General features: G+C 39.2%; 2 protein-coding genes across 4 annotated transcripts in view; both read left to right on the top strand.

Moving 5' to 3' along the window:
- The first annotated feature begins 290 nt into the window (after window positions 1-290).
- LOC145438256 (transmembrane protein 47-like) lies at window positions 291-5,677 on the top strand. The gene is made up of 4 exons (XM_080315643.1): window positions 291-528; window positions 871-1,006; window positions 2,042-2,182; window positions 5,224-5,677. The coding sequence occupies exons 1-4, from the start codon at window positions 385-387 to the stop codon at window positions 5,421-5,423; spliced, it is 621 nt and encodes a 206-aa protein (XP_080171769.1). The 5' UTR covers window positions 291-384; the 3' UTR covers window positions 5,424-5,677.
- A 4,480-nt stretch (window positions 5,678-10,157) lies between these two features.
- LOC145438241 (uncharacterized) overlaps window positions 10,158-19,357 on the top strand; it is a 37,318-nt gene continuing 28,118 nt past the window's right edge. Inside the window, exons 1-4 of one of the 3 annotated variants that reach the window (XM_080315622.1) lie at window positions 10,158-10,361; window positions 10,680-10,783; window positions 16,274-16,400; window positions 18,699-18,829. In XM_080315622.1, coding sequence (XP_080171748.1) covers window positions 10,726-10,783; window positions 16,274-16,400; window positions 18,699-18,829 — 316 coding nt within the window. In that variant the 5' untranslated portion in view covers window positions 10,158-10,361; window positions 10,680-10,725. Of the gene's footprint in view, window positions 10,362-10,679; window positions 10,784-12,496; window positions 14,924-16,273; window positions 16,401-18,698; window positions 18,830-19,357 lie in introns of those variants that run through there. The other 2 variants (XM_080315621.1, XM_080315624.1) reach the window with 2 other exon arrangements.

Raw genomic sequence — 19,357 nt, 5'->3', positions numbered from 1 at the left:
CAAGCCCGCGAGTAAAACGTTTGGCGTCTCTACGCACGACCGATTTTGAGCTATGGCCATCATTCTCTAACGATTGTATTTGCTACAAGCATTCAATGTGTACGATCACTGCTGAGTTCGTAGATATTGTATTCCGTAGGCGTGGCGCGATCGCAGTTTCGTAGCCGTCTAGCATCGCGACATGACGAGAATATCGCTTTGACGCTTGCAATCGAAGTCGATTCATCGGTATTAAATGATTCGTGAAACGACAGCTGGTACAAATCACATCTGAGTAGAGTTATTGTCTTCAGTACCGGTTCCTATGGGAGAACTAGATCGGTATCAGCACTGTACTAAAAGATATTTCGTTCATAACATTGACGATAGGTTAGAGTTTGAAATATGGCTAAGGAAGTGGTTCTGGAAATAGCATGGTTGCGACCGTTGAAGCTCATCGGACTAGCGAACTTGTTTTGTGGACTGATAGCATTCATACTATCGATGGCACTGAAGTCATGGGTTGTAACGGATGACGAGAAAGAAAAGGTGAACGTGTTATTTCTTTTTTACTTGTCACGTATTCGATGTATTGAGTTCGTTAGTGGTTTCAAAGGCGTGTGTATTATATGTTTCTTATCGCCAATTTAGTTACATGCATGCTGGAATAATTGTTCACGAGGAGCTTGGTCCTCTTGCACTGTTTTCATTTTAATGTCACCAGATTCACAGACGTATTAGATTAATAGGTGTAATCAGGGCAATCTCACCCTTATCGATTGCATCGTGATGAAAACCTCATTTGAGAATAATTTGTGCGATGAATCGTGATTCATGTACTACCTTACTGTCTGTACTCGACTCAACTTATACCGTTATACGCGCATTCAGGAGCCCCAGTTCTATATGTCGTTATGGGAACAATGCACAAAGTATCCGAGTACCAGAGACGGGCAAGGTGTAACGCCTTCGGAATCAGATGATTCTGAGAACGAATGGATTTGCAAAGAAGCGTCAATTCGCGGAGGTATGTCGAGTATTGTCTGCGCAATAGTTACCTCGGCTCCTTGAATTGATATTCTTATCGGAAAGGAACATTTAAATATCTGAAATATAAGATCGTTTAATGAATGTAATCGGTAGCATTGGTGAGACGAGGGTCGTATTGTAAATCATGCAACTTGATTTGTTGCTCAATACTTTCTCGGCGAAGTAACTATTTACCGAACGCTGAGCCAAGGTGACAATATGCTATTAGCTTCGCAGAGTAGGCCTACTTCATCATAAGAAAATGTGTTGATAGTGCAGATAACTTTGAACTCGGATAATTCTGTGATGATAAATGTCAAGTATGATGAATGCCTCAATGACCATTGGTCAATGGTCACTTCGTAGTGCGACATGTTAATTCAGGGGCGGCCCGCCACGAGATTTTGTGGCGCTACGGCCATGGCCTGCTTGTGGTTCGTGTCGAAAATCGCGACGTCATGTGCTAACCACGTCACAATTCATCCGTGAAGTCACTTTGTTGTACAATTTTGCACCCACTGATCCAGCCCACCAAATACTTTATTTATCCATGTATCGGATTACTCGTTCCTGTTTAGTACATGCACTCGACAATATAGGCAATACCGGTACCTATATTTATAACAAACACAACATAATCGACTAGTATTAGATGATAAAAGGGAATAAGGAAGATCAAGTTGACTGAATTACGTAAAACGAACACTGATGTGACGAATTTTTTGCTATCTTTGGGCTATTCGAATAATAGTGATTGCGGATCATACAGGAAATTACACGGGCAGGTGAAGTAACTTTAGGAATCTTAATATGCAACAACAATGGGTTGCGGGTTCGAGTCCGACCGAGTTCGACTCCATAATTTCTTCCTAAGTGTTGGACGTTTACCATTAAATCGAGTCTAAGATCGTATTATGACTCTATTCCACAATTCATTGAGAGCATAGGCCTAGAAAAGGATCCGCTTATAATAATGGTACTATGTATAAGCGTCAGCATTATTGTGAATCTGGGATGGTATGATGTCTTGTAGGTTACGTATCTGCAACGCAGGCGCTCATCGTCATATCTTTCATCATCGCTCTCGTGTGCTTCGTGCTCGGAGTTGTTGCCTATTGCAAACGAGACTGGAGGATTCTGTATAAAATATCTGGAATCGTGCTCATTGTGGCAGGTAAGTTATACAGCTATTGCAGTATCTTGATATTTCCTATGTCTCCGTATATCCTCCGCATATCTGAAGATTATTTTATGCCAGAGCCGTTTTTATTCAACCAGGCCGTTTTTATTCAACCAGGATTTCAGTAATCAGAATTTCGTTTGAAAACCAAGTACGAATCGTATTGCTGATATTAACTGATACCGTGGCTATTACTTGGTAAGGAGATTCAGGCACTTCAAAGCAGTTACGAAAATCTGGAAAATTCCGGACCGTTGCGAATTTCCGTAATTATTCAAAGCCGCCCTTTACAAATACTATATGATGTCATCAAAACCCGCTCGGCGTAAAACATATACATTATACTCGCTCCGGCCAGTTCGCCGTCTTGAACAATATATCCTACCACCACGGCACTAATCTGCGACTGCAGTCTGAAAACGGCAAAGAGGCAAATCCATCCGCATTGAATATACAATCATACATATACAGTACACGTACAGTAGGGCTGTCCAAAAATAACCTTTTTTCCGGAATCCGGGGATTCACTGATTAAATCGTTAGGTTGCCTAAAAAGACGCTGCACATCAAATTTCGCTCAATTCCAACCAGTAGAAGCAGTCGCAGAGCCAATTTTAATTTTTAAATTCATGATGAAACAATGAAAAACAAATTTTCAAATTTTACATTCAACCCCATGAAATTTTTGAGTTGTCTAGAAAACGATGCAAAACAAATTTGACGCAATTTCGACCCGTAGAAGCGAAGTTATTTGTGTTTTTCATTATTACTTAGCTGGGATTTACCACCGTCACCGTCAGTGTTATTTTGCATATCCACAAGTTTCAACTGCAATAACCTCTCTTCTACTGGTTGAAAGTGAGCAGAAATTGTGATACATCGTTCTTTTAGGCAACTTTACAATTTCATGGGGTTGACAGTAAAATTTGAATAATTTTTTTTTAAATTGACTTAAATTCAAAAATTTCAATTGGCTCTGCGGCCGCTTCTACTGGTTGGAATTGAGCCAAATTTGTTGTGCAGTGTTATTTTTAGGCAACCTGACGATTTAATCAGTGAATCCCTGGAATCCCGAAAAAAGTTAGTTTTGAACAAACCTGATGTACAGTTCTACAGTTCTACATTATACCGTAGGCCCAGTGGTGGCTTTTGGGGTGGGCGAGGTGGGCGGTCGCCCGGGGCCCCCTGGTCGAAGGGGCCCTCCCTATTCGGATTAGGCGCTTTTTTAAGGATAATAACGAATAAACATGGAAATCCGTGTACCAAGCAAGAATATGATACCGTACGGGTGTGTCAATCATCATCAAATCTCTGCATTTGTTAGAAAAGTCCCATATCCCGATGATCAACACGTCTCTGCATGCGGTAGAATTACTTAGTCTTGATGCAATCTATCCTTAGACACATGCAACAATATACATAGCCGAATCCAGCACGTGGCCAAACCTTACCGCGGGAAAGGGGGGTCTGGGGGGCGGAGCCCTCAGAAGTTACGGTTACATACTTATAGGGGGGCCCCCGGTAAGTCTCGCCCGGGGCCCCCCCGTTCGTAAGGCCACCACTGCGTAGGCCTAATGTCGTTATCACAAATCACATCGTAATGCTAACGAAGTCTCGATTGTGGTAATGATAAATTGTGACGACAGAAACATCCTCGCTTGTTACCTAGTAATAATGACCGGAGCCCGACCGATTATATCAGTTTGCCGATAATATTGCGTCCATCACACACTTTGAAAGAAACATGGGTATCGCTATCGACCATTAGTGGTAAAAATATCAGCGACTGCCAGACTAAGAATATTGTTGAATTTCATATAGTGTAGCTAAATAGCTTACATGCCTCCAGATGCAGCCTTTCTAATTCATTTAATATTCATTATCCAAGCATAGCAATGGCTGTATAACGGTTTAAATAAATGCTCTTAAATTTCGGAAATGCGCATTGAGCAAGATTCCACATTTTTGGAATATCGGCCGAATATATCGGCTTTATCGGCTCAAAAATCCAATATAGTCGAGCTCTAATCAGAACACACGTCTTTTTGTTGGCGGTCTGGTTTTGCTGTGCCAAAAAGAGAAAGTGGCTTGTTTGTCGTAGGTTTGAAACAGTACATACCGTAATTACTACAGCGATTTTTTTACCTTAAAAAGAGAAGATTTTGACCTTGAAAAACTTAATTTTGACCAAATTTAAACCTCGTGTATGTAAATTAGGTGTGTTCCCACATAATGTCAGAATTGTACTACTTATCTTCGTTTATGGTCGGAACTGTCTGTCCTTACGAAGTGGTTTGGCCTGAATAAAAAAAAATATTTGACTTTAAAAACTGACAATTATTTACATGAAAAAACATATTTTAACGAAATCTGGACCTATGAAGAATTCAGTAGTTACATCACGCATTATGGTAGAAATAATTACAATTTGTTGCAATGCAACGAACGATACTTTCCTGCATTCTCGGGTAGAAAGTGTCTGTCATTACTAAGTAGCTTGGGAAGAATGGAGAAAGAGCGTTCAACAGCAGCAGCTATTGGCTGGCAACACTGAAGTTGTGCGTACACTATACATTCTCTATAATAGCACCATGTCAACCTATTTGATTTATATGGCCGTTTATGATTCACAATCAACAGAAAATGGGCCGTCTACAACGGTAGGCCGATAAAGTAGGCTAAAAGCTGTGTCAAACGATAAGTTCACCGACAGTGCAAACATTTACGATACAAACGAAATATGTGGCAAATTTTTTTGACTTTGTAAACAAATATTACAAATTCTTAACCTAACGCTACAATTCTGACAAAATTTTGACTTAATTTTGACATGTCAAAAAAAAAATCGCCCTGGTAATCACTATTGAAAAAGTTTGTCATAACGTCATAGGTTATCATCCTGTAGTAATACCTGCGTGCTGACATGGAGCTGGAAACGCTGGATTAAATCGCGTGTCACTGAGTAGACCACTTGATCAGATTTATTCGCCTGTATACCCGCCTCAAGCGTCTACAAGTTTACGTTTTCGTTACAGTGGTGTTCGTTCTGATCGCCGTGATCGTGTTCCCGGTGAAGTTCGTGGACGACGTGCCGTTCTACGTTTTCTTTTGGTTCTGGTGGGCGTACGGGTTCGCTTGGGCCGCGCTGTTTTTCATGCTCACGGCCGCGATTCTGTTCCTGATCAGCCACGACAAGAAGGAAATCTACCGCACCGAGAAGAGGATCGTAGTATGAAACGGCCTATAGTTTCATCGCGTTGGCCTGCGGACGAAAACACACACGCTAATGCACTTATATTGCCATACACACGCGTCGCAAAAATATCGGATGATATCAGCGCCCATTTTCGTCTGATGCTTCGTGCTCTATGTATGCTTTTAGGATCATTTCGTCAACCCATTCTAATTTGAGGGATAACTTTTTGACATTATATAAACACGGTGTCACAACGAATGCTTTGTGTCAAAGAATAGCATTTTCATATGAAATAGCATTTTGACTATGGGTGGATCGTATGTAGTCAGGAACAATTGAGAGGTGGTATGTACGAAATAATCTGCGTACATCACGAATCAGATACGACCTGAAAAGGTAGACTTAAATGTAATCAGCCTGACCGCAATATTTGGGATGTTGGTTACTAATGAAACTGTCATAGCCAGGATAAGCAGAATAGGGGCCATCATGGCTCACCAGTGTTGGGATAACTCAAGTAACTTTTTTCGTATGACTTGACTTGTGAATTGACTCGTGAATCGGAGGAAAATTTACGAATCAATTTCGAGTCATCAAGTAAGTGGTGTCGATCAAAATCGCTGTATCTTGCTAATGTTCAGGATATACCCTCATGTGACCGGTGAGAGCGGTGACCGGTGAGACCGGTGATTGTGCGTTTTACTGAGCCTGCGCTGTTCTATCACAAATAAATTGACAGCAAATGAAGTGATCGGAGCTTACAGCTTACGTTGTGGTAAACGAGTAGTAAAATACAGTAATCTCAGGGATATCTAGAAACTAGTTTCTAGATATCCCTGAGTAATCTAATAAAGTATCTATTTCTGATCCATAGAATGCTCATTGTGATCGGTGCTCACTGCTCACGTTAACAAGACCTCTTGCATTATTTAAATAGAATTTGAATATAGTGTATAAGTTTATATTACTCGTCAACCATTGATCCATGGATGCGTAGGGGAGGAGTGCATTGTATCATATCAATTCGTTTCAACTTCATGAGGTTTCGTATTCGGTTCTCTATTTTGGCTGTTAATTATCGACTGAGGCTATACAGTTACTTATACATAGTTTAGTGGCCTAGTTTTACGTATGCGTGAGCGATACAACGCCATTTTACATACATATTTACCTCTATATCCGTTCCTTGATTCAAAATAAAGAGCCACTTTCAAGCAGCTATCTAAATGCAATGACGTAATCATGAATCGTACTTCGAAAAGGAAATTGACATGAATTGTGACTTGACTTGACTTGACTCATCGAGTCACATTTAAAATAGAGTGACTTGACTTGACTCGAGAAACCTCGAGACAAACTGATTCTGCATTGCGCCAGACCACGGATCATTTTCCCATCACAGGATTTGGTCTAAGATGGTAGATCCGTATCCAGCAGTGTCAAGATGTGTGGAGGGTCTTTTGCTCTTCCCGTCTATTCGTGGGCAAGGCTTTTCATGCATTTGCACAGGGATATCTGGAACATTTGCATCATGCAACATAAATTTAGTGCCCGACTTTCAATTGAACAAAATTTCGGCTTGTGCCTTTCCAAAACACTTTAGGAATAGATTTACCCGTGGACAAGAGTCAAGCTTATTCATCAAACGGGTGAAATAATGTTTGGGAGTGTAATATATCGGCCTACATATTTTGTTGTGTTTTTCTTTTCAATTTCTAAGGTGTATCCATTAAGATGAGTCGAATGGCTAAAAGTTTGAAAACTCCTGCTCTGGTGTTATCGCCTTCAATTATTGTACCGCTAGAGGATGGAAGAGATCCACCTAATCGAGAGGAGGTAAGTTTGTGTATGGCAGAGGTCTCAAACTCAAATGTGCTCTCGGGCCCATTTCCTAATTTGTGATGACCCGCGGGCCGCAGCATCAATAAATAGGGGTATTCGATTTATAATATGCAACTAGGCCTTATTTAACGCCACCTTGCAGACAAGCATTCCACAACCATAGAGAAAATGTAATTTACTATTATACTATTCACGCTTGGCGCGAACAAATCACACTTTCAAATATTTGAATAAAATAGTTTTTGTGCCGGGCATAATTTGTTAGGGAATGAGTTTAGACATCATGCGAGAGGCGCATGATGATATCGTAAAAGCTGTCGAATTGTAATATTGCAGCAATTTTAGAATTCACTAATGATTGATCTGATATCAGAGCATGTGAGCGGTGTAGCCAAATCGGGATTTCTGATATACTCGTGATATAGGCTATTGTTACTGTCATTGCCAAAGTCAGCGTTACCAGCGTTAGGTTTTCTTCGATTAATATTGAAACAGATCAATAACAACTTAAATATAATTATTATTGTTCCATAGTAATAGCATTGTTTCTTAACCGTTTTAGCGATTGTACCCCTTGTACTTTTATTTAGATTTCCAGCGACCCCTGTCGATTTTCAACACAATTTCTGATGGGACCTATAAAAATTAGAAAGCCCATTCACATAAACGCGCGTAGCGCGAAGAATATTTTCCAGTTGAATAAATAAGCCCAGAAAATATTCCACAGCATATAGGCCAATTTCCACAATGCATCTGGTACCCCCTGATGTGGTGCTTTGTACCACGAAGGGAATACGGACCCCTGGTTAAGAACCCCTGGAATATAAATGACTAATCGCCGAAGAATCCATTGGTGTTACAGCTGTGGACTGTGGAGCGTACCACTACCTCACTCGCCACCGATAATAACATGGACAGAGAGAACAAACAACATCCAGGATGTAACCAAGTATAGGCCTACGTCACGGGGGCCACAGAATGCCAATGGTTTCCATGCAGACTTGATTAGATTTCTATATTCTATATACCCTACGCAACGCAAGCTACGGGCTTTTGATATATTTCTATTCCCCACGACAGCTTCCTAGATTTTTGCGTCCGTAGGATTGCCAAGTCACTATTCCGAGAGGCAAGTCCTTCTCTGATTTCAACGTTCGACCCTACCCAACTCGAGTCATTTTTAGTTTATCACCCAGTCAATCCAAAATCGAGTAATTTGGCGAAAGGCCGCACCAGACAAAATCACAATTTTCAGTCACGAATCATCAACGGCTCATGTTTTGTCATCATGAAGCTGAAATGTGACGTAATAGCGATCTTCCGCTGCATGGTAGATTTTAGGAAGTGATGTGATAGTGAAGTTTGTTTAGATTTCAGGTTTTTGTAGTAGTTTTAGAGTGAACTTTAAGTTCCTAAATCTAAAAAAAGATATATGACACTAGAATATATTGTCGAACGCTTGAAATTGAAAAATGCCTTCGCGGGCCGCACAAAATGTTCTCGAGGGCCGCATGCGGCCCGCGGGCCGCGTGTTTGAGACCTCTGGTGTATGGTGTATCGTTTCGAACATAACCAAATGCAATATGTTCATTGTTCAATTGTTCATCGTTCATTGGTAATTTGGTCAACTATCATATTGACATACTCTATAGATCTATCATATGGGAATAAACCATCTCTCTCATTCATGTGAGCGAGACGTACCATTTTTCTAGGTTCAATATTACGATGTAAAATTGCATTCCTATTCGAATCCGTGCAACCACTTAGGTGTTTGAATTCAAAATTGAAACCAGAAAATAACATTCAGATGATATTGAAGCATAGTAACTTCATATATAGTAGAGTTGCCATGCTTGAAGCACCATGAACTATGTCATCGATAACTGACCGAATATTCGTCGAGCTTATAGGCCTGTGCTGTCATTCCAAGCGATATTGCCACACATGGATTCAATGAATCCATTTGCCGTAGTGGCTATTTTATTTGCAATATTCTTTATCTGTTTAAGCTTAATCGTGGGGGTAGGGGATTGGAACCATACGTCCTCTTTTAGAGGATTTGTCCTCTTTTTTGACTTTTTTGAAAGTGTCCTCGGAGGACGCCCAAATGTCCTATTATTTAGAATTGTGGTTAAATATTGGGCAAAATTCAACTGAGATACATTAAACCAGCACCGAAGTAACGTTCTGGCGTCAATTTTTGGAGCTGGCTCGGAAACTTGACCTTTTTTAAAGTCAACCAGCGGACAACGTGAAAGAAAACCCGGTATTTCGGTATTTGGGCCGGAAAGCTGACCTTTTTTAGTCAACCAACTGAAATTGTGAAAGAAAAACTGTATTTTGGGCGCCAAGCGAGGAAATTGACCTTTTTTATAGTCAACAGAACACGAAGTGCAAAAAATTTAACATTTTTTCCGGATTTTCCTCTGGTATCGCAAAGCCTGAAAATTCGGAAAAAGTGTCCTCTTTTCAGATTCTTAAAATATTGTAACCCTAGGTTAGATTGAATATAGAATCAAAGAAGGTATCAAGCATTTGAAGTGGTATTCCTACAGTCAAGTGAGATTAGCCGACCGACCAGCCCCCGAGATTTTGGGTTCAAAAGAGGTTACGACTATCGAATGTGTTGTATGTTTACATTCGATACTACAGCATTCCACTTGACGTTTAAAATTCACCATCAGCATCAGTAACATCTAAAACATCCAATATTTATAATTTGGAGACGTCTTTGTATTTTTCAAACGTTTGGACGCATTTTGCAAAAGTTCGGAATGCAGAACTACAGTAAAATCTCTTCGTTATTCCATTCCGCTATTCGATTTGAAAATGTCCGCTAAGCGGCATTAAAGCACGGCGTCCTTGGAGACCACGTTTCCGATTCTTTTGTTTACCGTCCCGCACCGCCCACCGGCTATTGAATATATTGTGTTTCAGTGTATTTTAAGGCCTTTGACGCTAATTAAACAAGACTTATACCTTACAGGTTTGAAGATATTTGCGTAAGCCTATGCCCAAGCATTTACTGGGACGCTGTAAAATGTTTGCGGAGTCAAGAACATAAACCGTACTTTTACCATCGGTTGCTGCTGGGCTCGCGGCTATTATACCGGATTCCGAATATTTTCGCAGGTAGCATTGTGTTTATCTTGAATACGTTTTATAGAAGAAAATATGACTGAATGGAGATGAATGTAGTAAAAACCGACGGAATGCTCATAATAACTGTCATTAGTGATCATTAGATCCTATTAGTTGGCAGCTTGACAGTTGGCAGCGTATACTTGTTTACTTGATAGACGTGAAAAATGTAAGATGTATTGGGGTGAGCAAATTCGAAAAATCTTGGCGGACATATTGTTATGAATTGTTATTCTGCTGGCAATAACAATGTATACCGTGTGTGACATGGTACCCAAGCTTCAAGTAATTGTGATTCATATTCAACAGCACTACAGCAGCTGAACGGCCCTGAAAGACGGTCTCTATCAAAGAGATGTCTGCTAAAAAGAAAAGCACAAGCTCTGAAAGTTCCGAAGACTTCACACACTCAGGTGAATTTTTAAATATTATTGTACAGTCTAGGATTGACTTTGAACTACCGGTATGCTGGTAAATGTTGCTGTACCAATTTAGTTACATCTGGCGGTGGCATATGCAATGGTGATATTATCCGTGATCATCCAAAGTACCTGGAAGGCTATGTTGATGACAAATAAATAGTTACTGGTAGGGATACACATACAAGTGAATATCGTATTGTAAATATATTTGTACACATATCATAAGAATGAATTGCATTTTATTAATTAGTTGTCACATGATTAGGTATGATGCATTCAAAAACGATTGAAAAGTAGGCCTAGATTCACGTACGGTTACTCGTTGACTTTTCATATGCATTCCATATGCACGATAAATAAAATAAAACAGCCTTGAATTCAACACCAAATAGGAAATTATCATACAACAATATTGAGTTTAGAAATACCATTAATAACAATCAAATAATAATAAGCCTTTGTGGAATCGGTGTTCTGTGCTCACACTATGTTTTATCTTTTATTTGTTTTATATTAAATTTCTTTAACTTGGAAAATCAACGCTGTTCACATGTTATATTAGGCAAAACGTACCGAAATGCCAGTAGAGTGAATAAGTGGCGTAGTTCTGCTTTAGTATTACTTGTGTAAGTTATTTATTCGGCATTCAACAGTGCAAATTGATAACAAATGTTTAAATGTAACATGCTAAATTGTAGCCCAGTTAAGTTGACCACTGCATGATGCACGTATGAAAAAATTTGAGCAACAAATAATTTTCAGTATGATTACATTGTGAAAGTGCAACTTCATTTGTGGTGGTCAACAGAATGTGACTCTGGCTACGTCCATGAATTCTAAGAAGCTTGCAAGACATATATAATTCAGATTTCAAACTCGAATAGTATTCAACTGTACTTGAATGAGTTGAATCTGAACTGAATAATGCTCCTAACATTTACTCCAATTAGATTTTTCTTCTCTGAGCACAGCCTTGCAAAGCACTGGCCAGCTACTGTTTCTTTATTACATCGCGACTTGTAATTCCACTTGCATCATACATTAACTGCATTGACAACAGGTGGAATATAGCTGTTTCTAACATTCAACTGATCATATGCAGTACCGACAGTATGTTAAACTCCGGAGCTATCCGCTCACAAGTTACACAAATCATTAATCTTTATTTGTAATTCATCCACCTTTATATTTGCATTAGCCAAAGTAAATAACGTTGATAATAGCTGCAGTAACATTATGTCCCGTTAACTGGAAAACTAGTTACATATCTCAAAGTATCAATCTGATAACCGCGGTATTTACCCTAATTAAACAGCGCCGCTGATTTTGCGATTCAAAATTATTAAGTCCACACTGTTCTTACTTGGACACCAACGCTCTCATTTGCTCGACAAATTATATGTATTTATATTCATCTTCTTGTCAAGAGACTGATATCGGTTGGAAATATATGTGTTCATCTCCTCTCCTTTTTTTCTAAGGGTTATCATGAGCCCCTGTATTTGAGAGCACTTGTCTCCGAAGCGACCGGTATTCAATGACTGATAAGGGTGCTTAACGTTGGTTAAGTGAAAGTATAACATGGTGGGGGTTATTATAGGATCTCTCTCCTTTGAAACAGAAATTATAGTTGTAAAGCGATCTCATTGTCAGGATCTTGAATTTTGAAATTACAGGTCGGGCTGTAGTGTTGTATAGAGATATTGTCTAAGTGAGGAATGTCAAATTTTGTTTAAATTCCTAAGCAATCGATGGATTCAGTAGATATATGTTGTACATACACAGAATGTCTCAAAGTCATTAAATTGCGATTACTACAGTAATTGTAACTTCCTAGCCATTGTTGATGAGAGCGTAGTCATTTATCATGGGTCAGGTTTCAATATCTACTTTAAATGTGGTATTTTTGGTAAATAATTTGATGAATGGATGTGAGAATTCCTTCATAGATACCGTGCTTGGGTCTGTTGAATGCTGTTGTTTTTATATAGACAGCGGTCGAATGGGTACTTGTGAAATTATAAACTTTCTTGTTCCAAAATTGTTTCATTAGCATTTACTCAGTTAAAGACGGGGAGGGGCAGTGAAGCTATACAGAGCGGGATTAGTTTAGGCTATTGTAATATTTGATCGGTGTAGATTGGGCATTTTGTGGTACTAGTGGTAGTGGTATTATTCACTCTGCAGGGTTTAGTTCCAGTTGTGGGTAGCTGAGCTTGTACTCACTAGGCCAAATCATATTTTGGTTTGACAGGATTAATGTGAACGTTAGAGCGTCAAAATGCTTTTAATGATCATCTTGATAATTGGTGACTTCGTAATAGCAATCCTTCATTATTGTAGTTTAAGTAAATATAATGCAGGGTTGGTCTGTAATCAAGTAGGCTAGCGAATAATAAGCAAGTAGATTACCACTTCTTGTAGGCCTACTTACTTGAGATGTATTTGTCACTCTTTTATTGGCATTAGCTGCCAGGTTGTTCAAGACACTGGAGTGCTGTACCAAGCATTTGTTTTTTATAACGTTATAGCATTAATTTTCCTAGAAGTTGTAATATTTGATGAGTGTGCTGAACTGGTATGCTCTCATCCCTAATATTTCTTCTCTTTGGGATCTTTGGTTTTGGAATGCTTTTTTCCATTTACATAAGAAATTGCACATTTTCAACTCTAAATTTCTCTCAACGAAAACTGACTATGATCAGACAATAATATTAACAATGGACTTTCGATTCTTACATTAAGATTCATGTAACGCCTGTGATTGAAGTCTTTGTTGGATTTCGAATAAAAACAAACTTTGCAGAGTTTACATTACAGGCCCTAAATCATGTCCATATCATAAATCAACTACCGACAAATAGATAGTTAAACTGAGCTTGATCCAATTATCTCACTTCAGTTTGGTTAACATTTTTCCATCCTTTGACAAGTATCAAGATACATCCTGGGCCTGTGTCAACAAATCTCCCCCACAAAGTACACAGTACAAGATACGTTTATTAATCATGGCACTCTACGTTTGATTTGGGATTATTGTAGAATTGTTCAGTAAAAATAATCTACAAGTGTGTCGGTCAGCCGCTAACGTATTTTTCAAGCGAACTTTCAAAGGGACGCAGTTGTGTATATCAGGGGATGTAGCAATGCCAGTGTATTTTAAAGTAGATTACTTAATCATGCAGTTTCATCTTGTCACATTCCAAAATTGCATTAATACTTTTAGCAGGACAATTTTCTTGCAGTGAACAGAATATGAGAAAAGTATTTCCATTATGTCTTATAAACGAAAGTTGTTTTGCAAGCATACTGGTAAACTATATTGTGTTGCAAGTATTAGCATGATGAGTTAGTTGTTTGCCTAGGCATTCAGCACTTATCTTTTCTGTATAGACTACTTGTCTCTGATCCTAAGGTTCATGATGATACCTTGTTTACAATACACTTTATCCAACTTTCAAGTCAATTTAAAACCGGAATTTTGACATCGTCCAATCAGATTGTAGTAATCACCCTATTGTTTTAGTGTACATCAAGATTTATGAGTGTGTTTGCGTAGATTGCAGGAATGATGATACATGCCAGGGTTTATCAAAAATAGGAAGTTTCCTGCCTTTATTCGAGTAACCATGTCCTATCTTGGAGTAAAATATTAGTTGAATCTTTGTATCATTCACAAGTTTTGTGATAGACCGGTATTGTTTAAATTTACTATGGATTTTACGGTGGCTGTTTCGGAAATGAACCGCGAACATTACATGGCACGATTCGTACGGTGAGGGGGTAGCCATTGAAAAATTATTGCCTTACTTGAAAACGAATCGGTGATGGATAGATTTTCGAAAGTGCTTTCCCACCTCCCTCCTCCCGAAGAGTTGGAGATACTACCGAGCAAAATTGTGAAGAAGCCCAAAACGAGAAAGCGTCATAAATCCGACGACACCGACTTCCTCTTGCAACCAATAGACGTTTGCGTCACCGTGGGGAACCGGCCACAATCTGCTGATCTCAGGAAAGAGGAATATGACGATATAGACGGGTATAGGATGTACAAATACAGGCCGAAAGACCCGCAGTTGCGTTTTGGGAAGGATTCCAGCGATCCGGAATATGAGCTCTTGCATTTTAGCGGTTAGATGGTTCTTGTCAAGTCTTGTTCTCCGTAGATTAAGGGTGTGACACGTTTTCACCACTTACCACATGATCATAACGGTTACATTACTAAGAAAAGATTCAACAGACTTCCTCAACTGAGGTTGATCAGAAGAAAATTCCTTCTGAATTATGCATTAATATATATAACAGTCATCACTCGCTCTCTTGTGGGTCACATGAAATTGGGGTTCATGTGGATGGAATCTGCCCTGCTCCATTGGGTTTGTGCCTGTGCTAGACTCGACTCATTTGTGAAATGTGGCGATTTGCGAGTAAAATAAATAAGTAATGATGCCAGTTTTTGGGTAACATTGACTCAAGTAAGTTGAGTCACGTTGACAAATGTCTGAAACATGATTATTGGGTTTTACAGATTTCCCTACTTACCGGTTACTATTCAAAGCCAAGTGAAGTCTTAATTTGTGCATTGAAACAAGTTTATTTAAATCGCTTTGTTGTGAAATGACTGTATTGAATGGATGGAAGATAGTGACTAAACTAGAGCTCTGAGTCAATCTTGAGTGGTTGCATTCGATGGCAGGCCTAGCTAGTCGTGAAGTAATGTTAAGATATTACACTGGGGTCCACTAGGTGCCGTGTAGGGAACGTACAATTGCAGATGAAGTTAGTTAGATGGACATGGACATGATCTATTGGATTAAAAAATATGGTTGCACTCATGGATACTGTGGGTGTGATGATTTCGATTTTGTTAACGACTCATGTACAAATCTGTACACGACCCTGTACAAATCAAGTCACATTGACTCACATGTGTTGATTCATTTACTATTCATAGATTCCAAAGTATCATCAGAATGCCTAATTAAGTAGCCTACCGGCATTGGCATTGTTAAGAGCGATGCATTCCCATGTTATTGTAGGAAATGCCTAAATAAATAATGATGATATATCATCTTACTGGGCTAGTAATGTGTGGCTATGAACTGACGAGGGTAAATTGTGTGGAGGCCACTCCTCAGCGTATGTGGAAAATATGATCGTGGGATAGATTGCGGGAATATTGTTCTTCCATTAAAAGATATGTCATTTCTATTATGTTTTGACGTGTTTACATTGTTTTGTTATTAAAGAACCGACAATAGGTTTATTCATAACTCTACTAAGTGTGGTTGGTTTCCCACCATAAGAAGGTTGATATTCAAGATTCCTAAATTGTTTTACAATGTTAAATGAGCCTGTCCATTGTGACATAAACAATGACATAACTGTAAAACCTCTATTTTGAAATTACTGGAATAGTGGTTCTAATGAAATCCGGTCACAATGCTAACGTTTACTTGAAAATCATCTTTTTGCATTTAGCCATTCTTGCAAAACATGGAATCTCTTACGATTTGAATGAAGAAAAAGACAAGGCAGGCCCGAAAGACGCGGCCGATCGAATATTGGACGCAATGGATCAACAATTGGGGGATTTTATGTTTTCAAAGTAAGACTTCCTCAGTTGGCGTTACATGATTTGAGGGTACATTGGAATCCGTGTTTGAATATTATTATTTAACTCAAATACATTTTCTGTGTTCATTTTGTGATCGAACTCTAGCGAAAAAGACCAGTAGTGTAACATTTTAAAACTCTGACTACCCTTACAGTTAGTTTTTGATTTCACGGCACCATCATCAAGTTAAAAATCTAGTCATGAGGTTCCCAAACCATTCTCCATGCTTTTAGCTAATAGGTGCACATTAGGGTTGTCCAAAATTTGGAAAATCTCAAAAATACCCCGGGATTGTGTCTCATTCTGTAGATTATTGATAAAAAACAACACTGAGCCTGAAAGAAGCTCACAGAAAAGCCGTTAAGATTTCGGGCAAAGCGTTTGAAAGCAGCTGCTCAAGAATGGGCGTGCCACCGACCATAGAACGGCGAGAAGACTAGTAATCACATAACCACGGCTCTTGATTGGCTAATCGGCTATGCTTCAATGATCACGGCAGCAGCAGCTTGTTGATAAAGTGTTCAAGGAGTCTGCTGCCGGCGGGGATTCTGAATGCGCATTGTTGGTAGGTTGGCAGGTGATGATTTAAGATTAATTCAGGACATGTTGAGGTACGAAATACATGATGAACAAACAACAGCTGCTTCACAAAAACTTTTACAGGATGGCCGCTTTATTGTGAAGGAAACGGCCGCAGCCTACATGTCGTGTTTTCATTGAGAGAAAGCAAGGGCGCTTGTGCAAGTGTTGAGTGAATTCGCCGTTTCAGAAGGGATCCATCACCATCATCAATGAATACAAATATAAAGCTTAACAATGGCGCTATACTTTGTGTGATATTATTGGGCTGAAGCTGTAGTATATCGGGGACGTTTCGATTGCTCTAGGGATCGGCTGAATCAGCGGGTTATGCTTGGCACTTATCAGATGCTTACATGAAATTGAATTCACTTGCAGGTGTTGTTAAAGTCCCTAATGATAACGCAGAAAAGAGGTGTTAATGTACGCACACTCGCACAGGCTATGCTGGATATGGTATGTCAAAGTCCTTTGATTCCGCAGAAAAGAGGTGTAAAGAAAAGCACAGACTATGCTGCATAGTATCCAGCATAGTTCGGATATCATTTCCAGCATAGTCTGTGCTTACCTTACACCTCTTTTCTGCAGCATGTTTAAGGACTTTGACAACACTTATAAGTGAATTCAATTTGCTGTAAGTATAACTGACAAGCATAACCGGCTGATTCAGTCGATCCCTAGAGCATTCAAAACTTCAACTATATACTACAACTTGGGTCCAATAAGATCACACAAAGTATAGTGTCATAGTCATGCTTTATATTTGTATTCACTGATGATGGATCGCTTCTGAAATGGGGAATTCGTTCACCACTTGCATAAGCACCTCTGCTTTTCCTCGATGAAAACACGGCATGTAGGCTACAGCCGTTTCCTTCACAATAAAGCAGTCATCCTGTAAAAGTTTTTGTGAAGCAGCTGTTGTTTGTTCATCAAGTATTTCGTACCTCAACATGTCCTGAATAAATCTTAAATCATCATCTGCGAACCTACCAACAATGCGCTTTCAGAATCCCCGACGGTAGCAGACTCCTTGAACACCTAATCAGCAAGCTGCTGCTGTCGTGATCATTGAAGCATAGCCGATTAGCCAATCAAGAGCCGTGGTTATGTGATTACTAGTCTTCTCGCCGCTCTATGGTAGGCGGCACGCCTATTCTTGAGCAGCTACTTTCAAACGCTTTGCCCGAAATCTTAACGGCTTTCCTGTAAGCTTCTTTCAGGCTCATTGTTGTTTTTTATCAATAATCTACAGAATGAGACACAATCACGGGGTATTTTCAAGATTTTCCAAATTTTGGACAACCCTAGTGCACATATAAGATGTGCAAATATAAGATGTGTTCTATCACCCCATCCCACCCAGTTCCTAAGTGTTTTCGGTATCAGAGTTCGAAAGTGTATGCGTAGATTAAAACATTAATTGTATATACCAGTAGTCAAAAGCTAAAAAGGACTGTGGTCTGACCCATACATTGTTGAAATATGTGTAAGTCAGCATTATAATCAAATTCCGGCATTTTTTTGTTTGGCTGAGAATACTCTACCATGGAGTGCCCATCAAATTGCAATCTGCAAGATTTCAGTCAAGCTAGAAGACTGATCCCAATTCTCTGTGATGGTTTAATTTTATTGATGTTGGCATATAGTTTCGCTTGTTAATCTTATTCTTATCGATGTTGCTACCATACTAATATCTCTTGACCGTAGGTCTCATGCTGATGATGTAAATGATGATCCCGGGACAGACTTGGAGTCTGTGAGGTCTCTCCGTGACAGAGTGATGTCTGACTTGGCTGCAAGTAACCACCGTACTCCCGACAAGAACCAGTATTCTAGAGGTGGGGTGATTGATTCTTTTTAGCAGTAACACGACATTATTTGATGATGACTGATTACTGCTAAGTTATCTAAAAACTTTGCTGATATAGTGGAATGATGTCAACTTGTCTAGAAAATATGATAAATTTGGTTCAATACGACCGATTGATTATGCGTTTTTGTGATCAATTGACTACTAGTAGGGACAGTGTTTGTCATAAAATTGACAGTTGGTGACACTTTTCCTCCCTTAGTATTGCTAATTTCTCTGTAGAATATTTCTTATTGATGATTATCATTATGCACATTGTTAGTGTAATCACCGGAGCCTTGAAAAAGTATAGAAAGATGACACGGTCAGCTGGACAGCATATATATAATTGGAATACTCAATGGTCATTGCAAATTATCGCTATTATTAAAATTTCAAATATTGGTCCATCTTTCAATGTATCATGCAACCAAAATCATCAGTGGTCTACAAAAGAATTTATTTCAATTTTACCAGTTCTTTTTCGCTACCAAAATCATCACGTTCAAGGTGATTC

The sequence above is a fragment of the Botryllus schlosseri genome, chromosome 4 (genome assembly GCF_051294905.1).
Source record: "Botryllus schlosseri isolate E-star chromosome 4, Bs_hap1, whole genome shotgun sequence".
NCBI lineage: Eukaryota > Metazoa > Chordata > Ascidiacea > Stolidobranchia > Styelidae > Botryllus > Botryllus schlosseri.
Note: the sequence above shows the minus strand (reverse complement) of the source record. Positions and strands in the feature narration are given on the sequence as shown.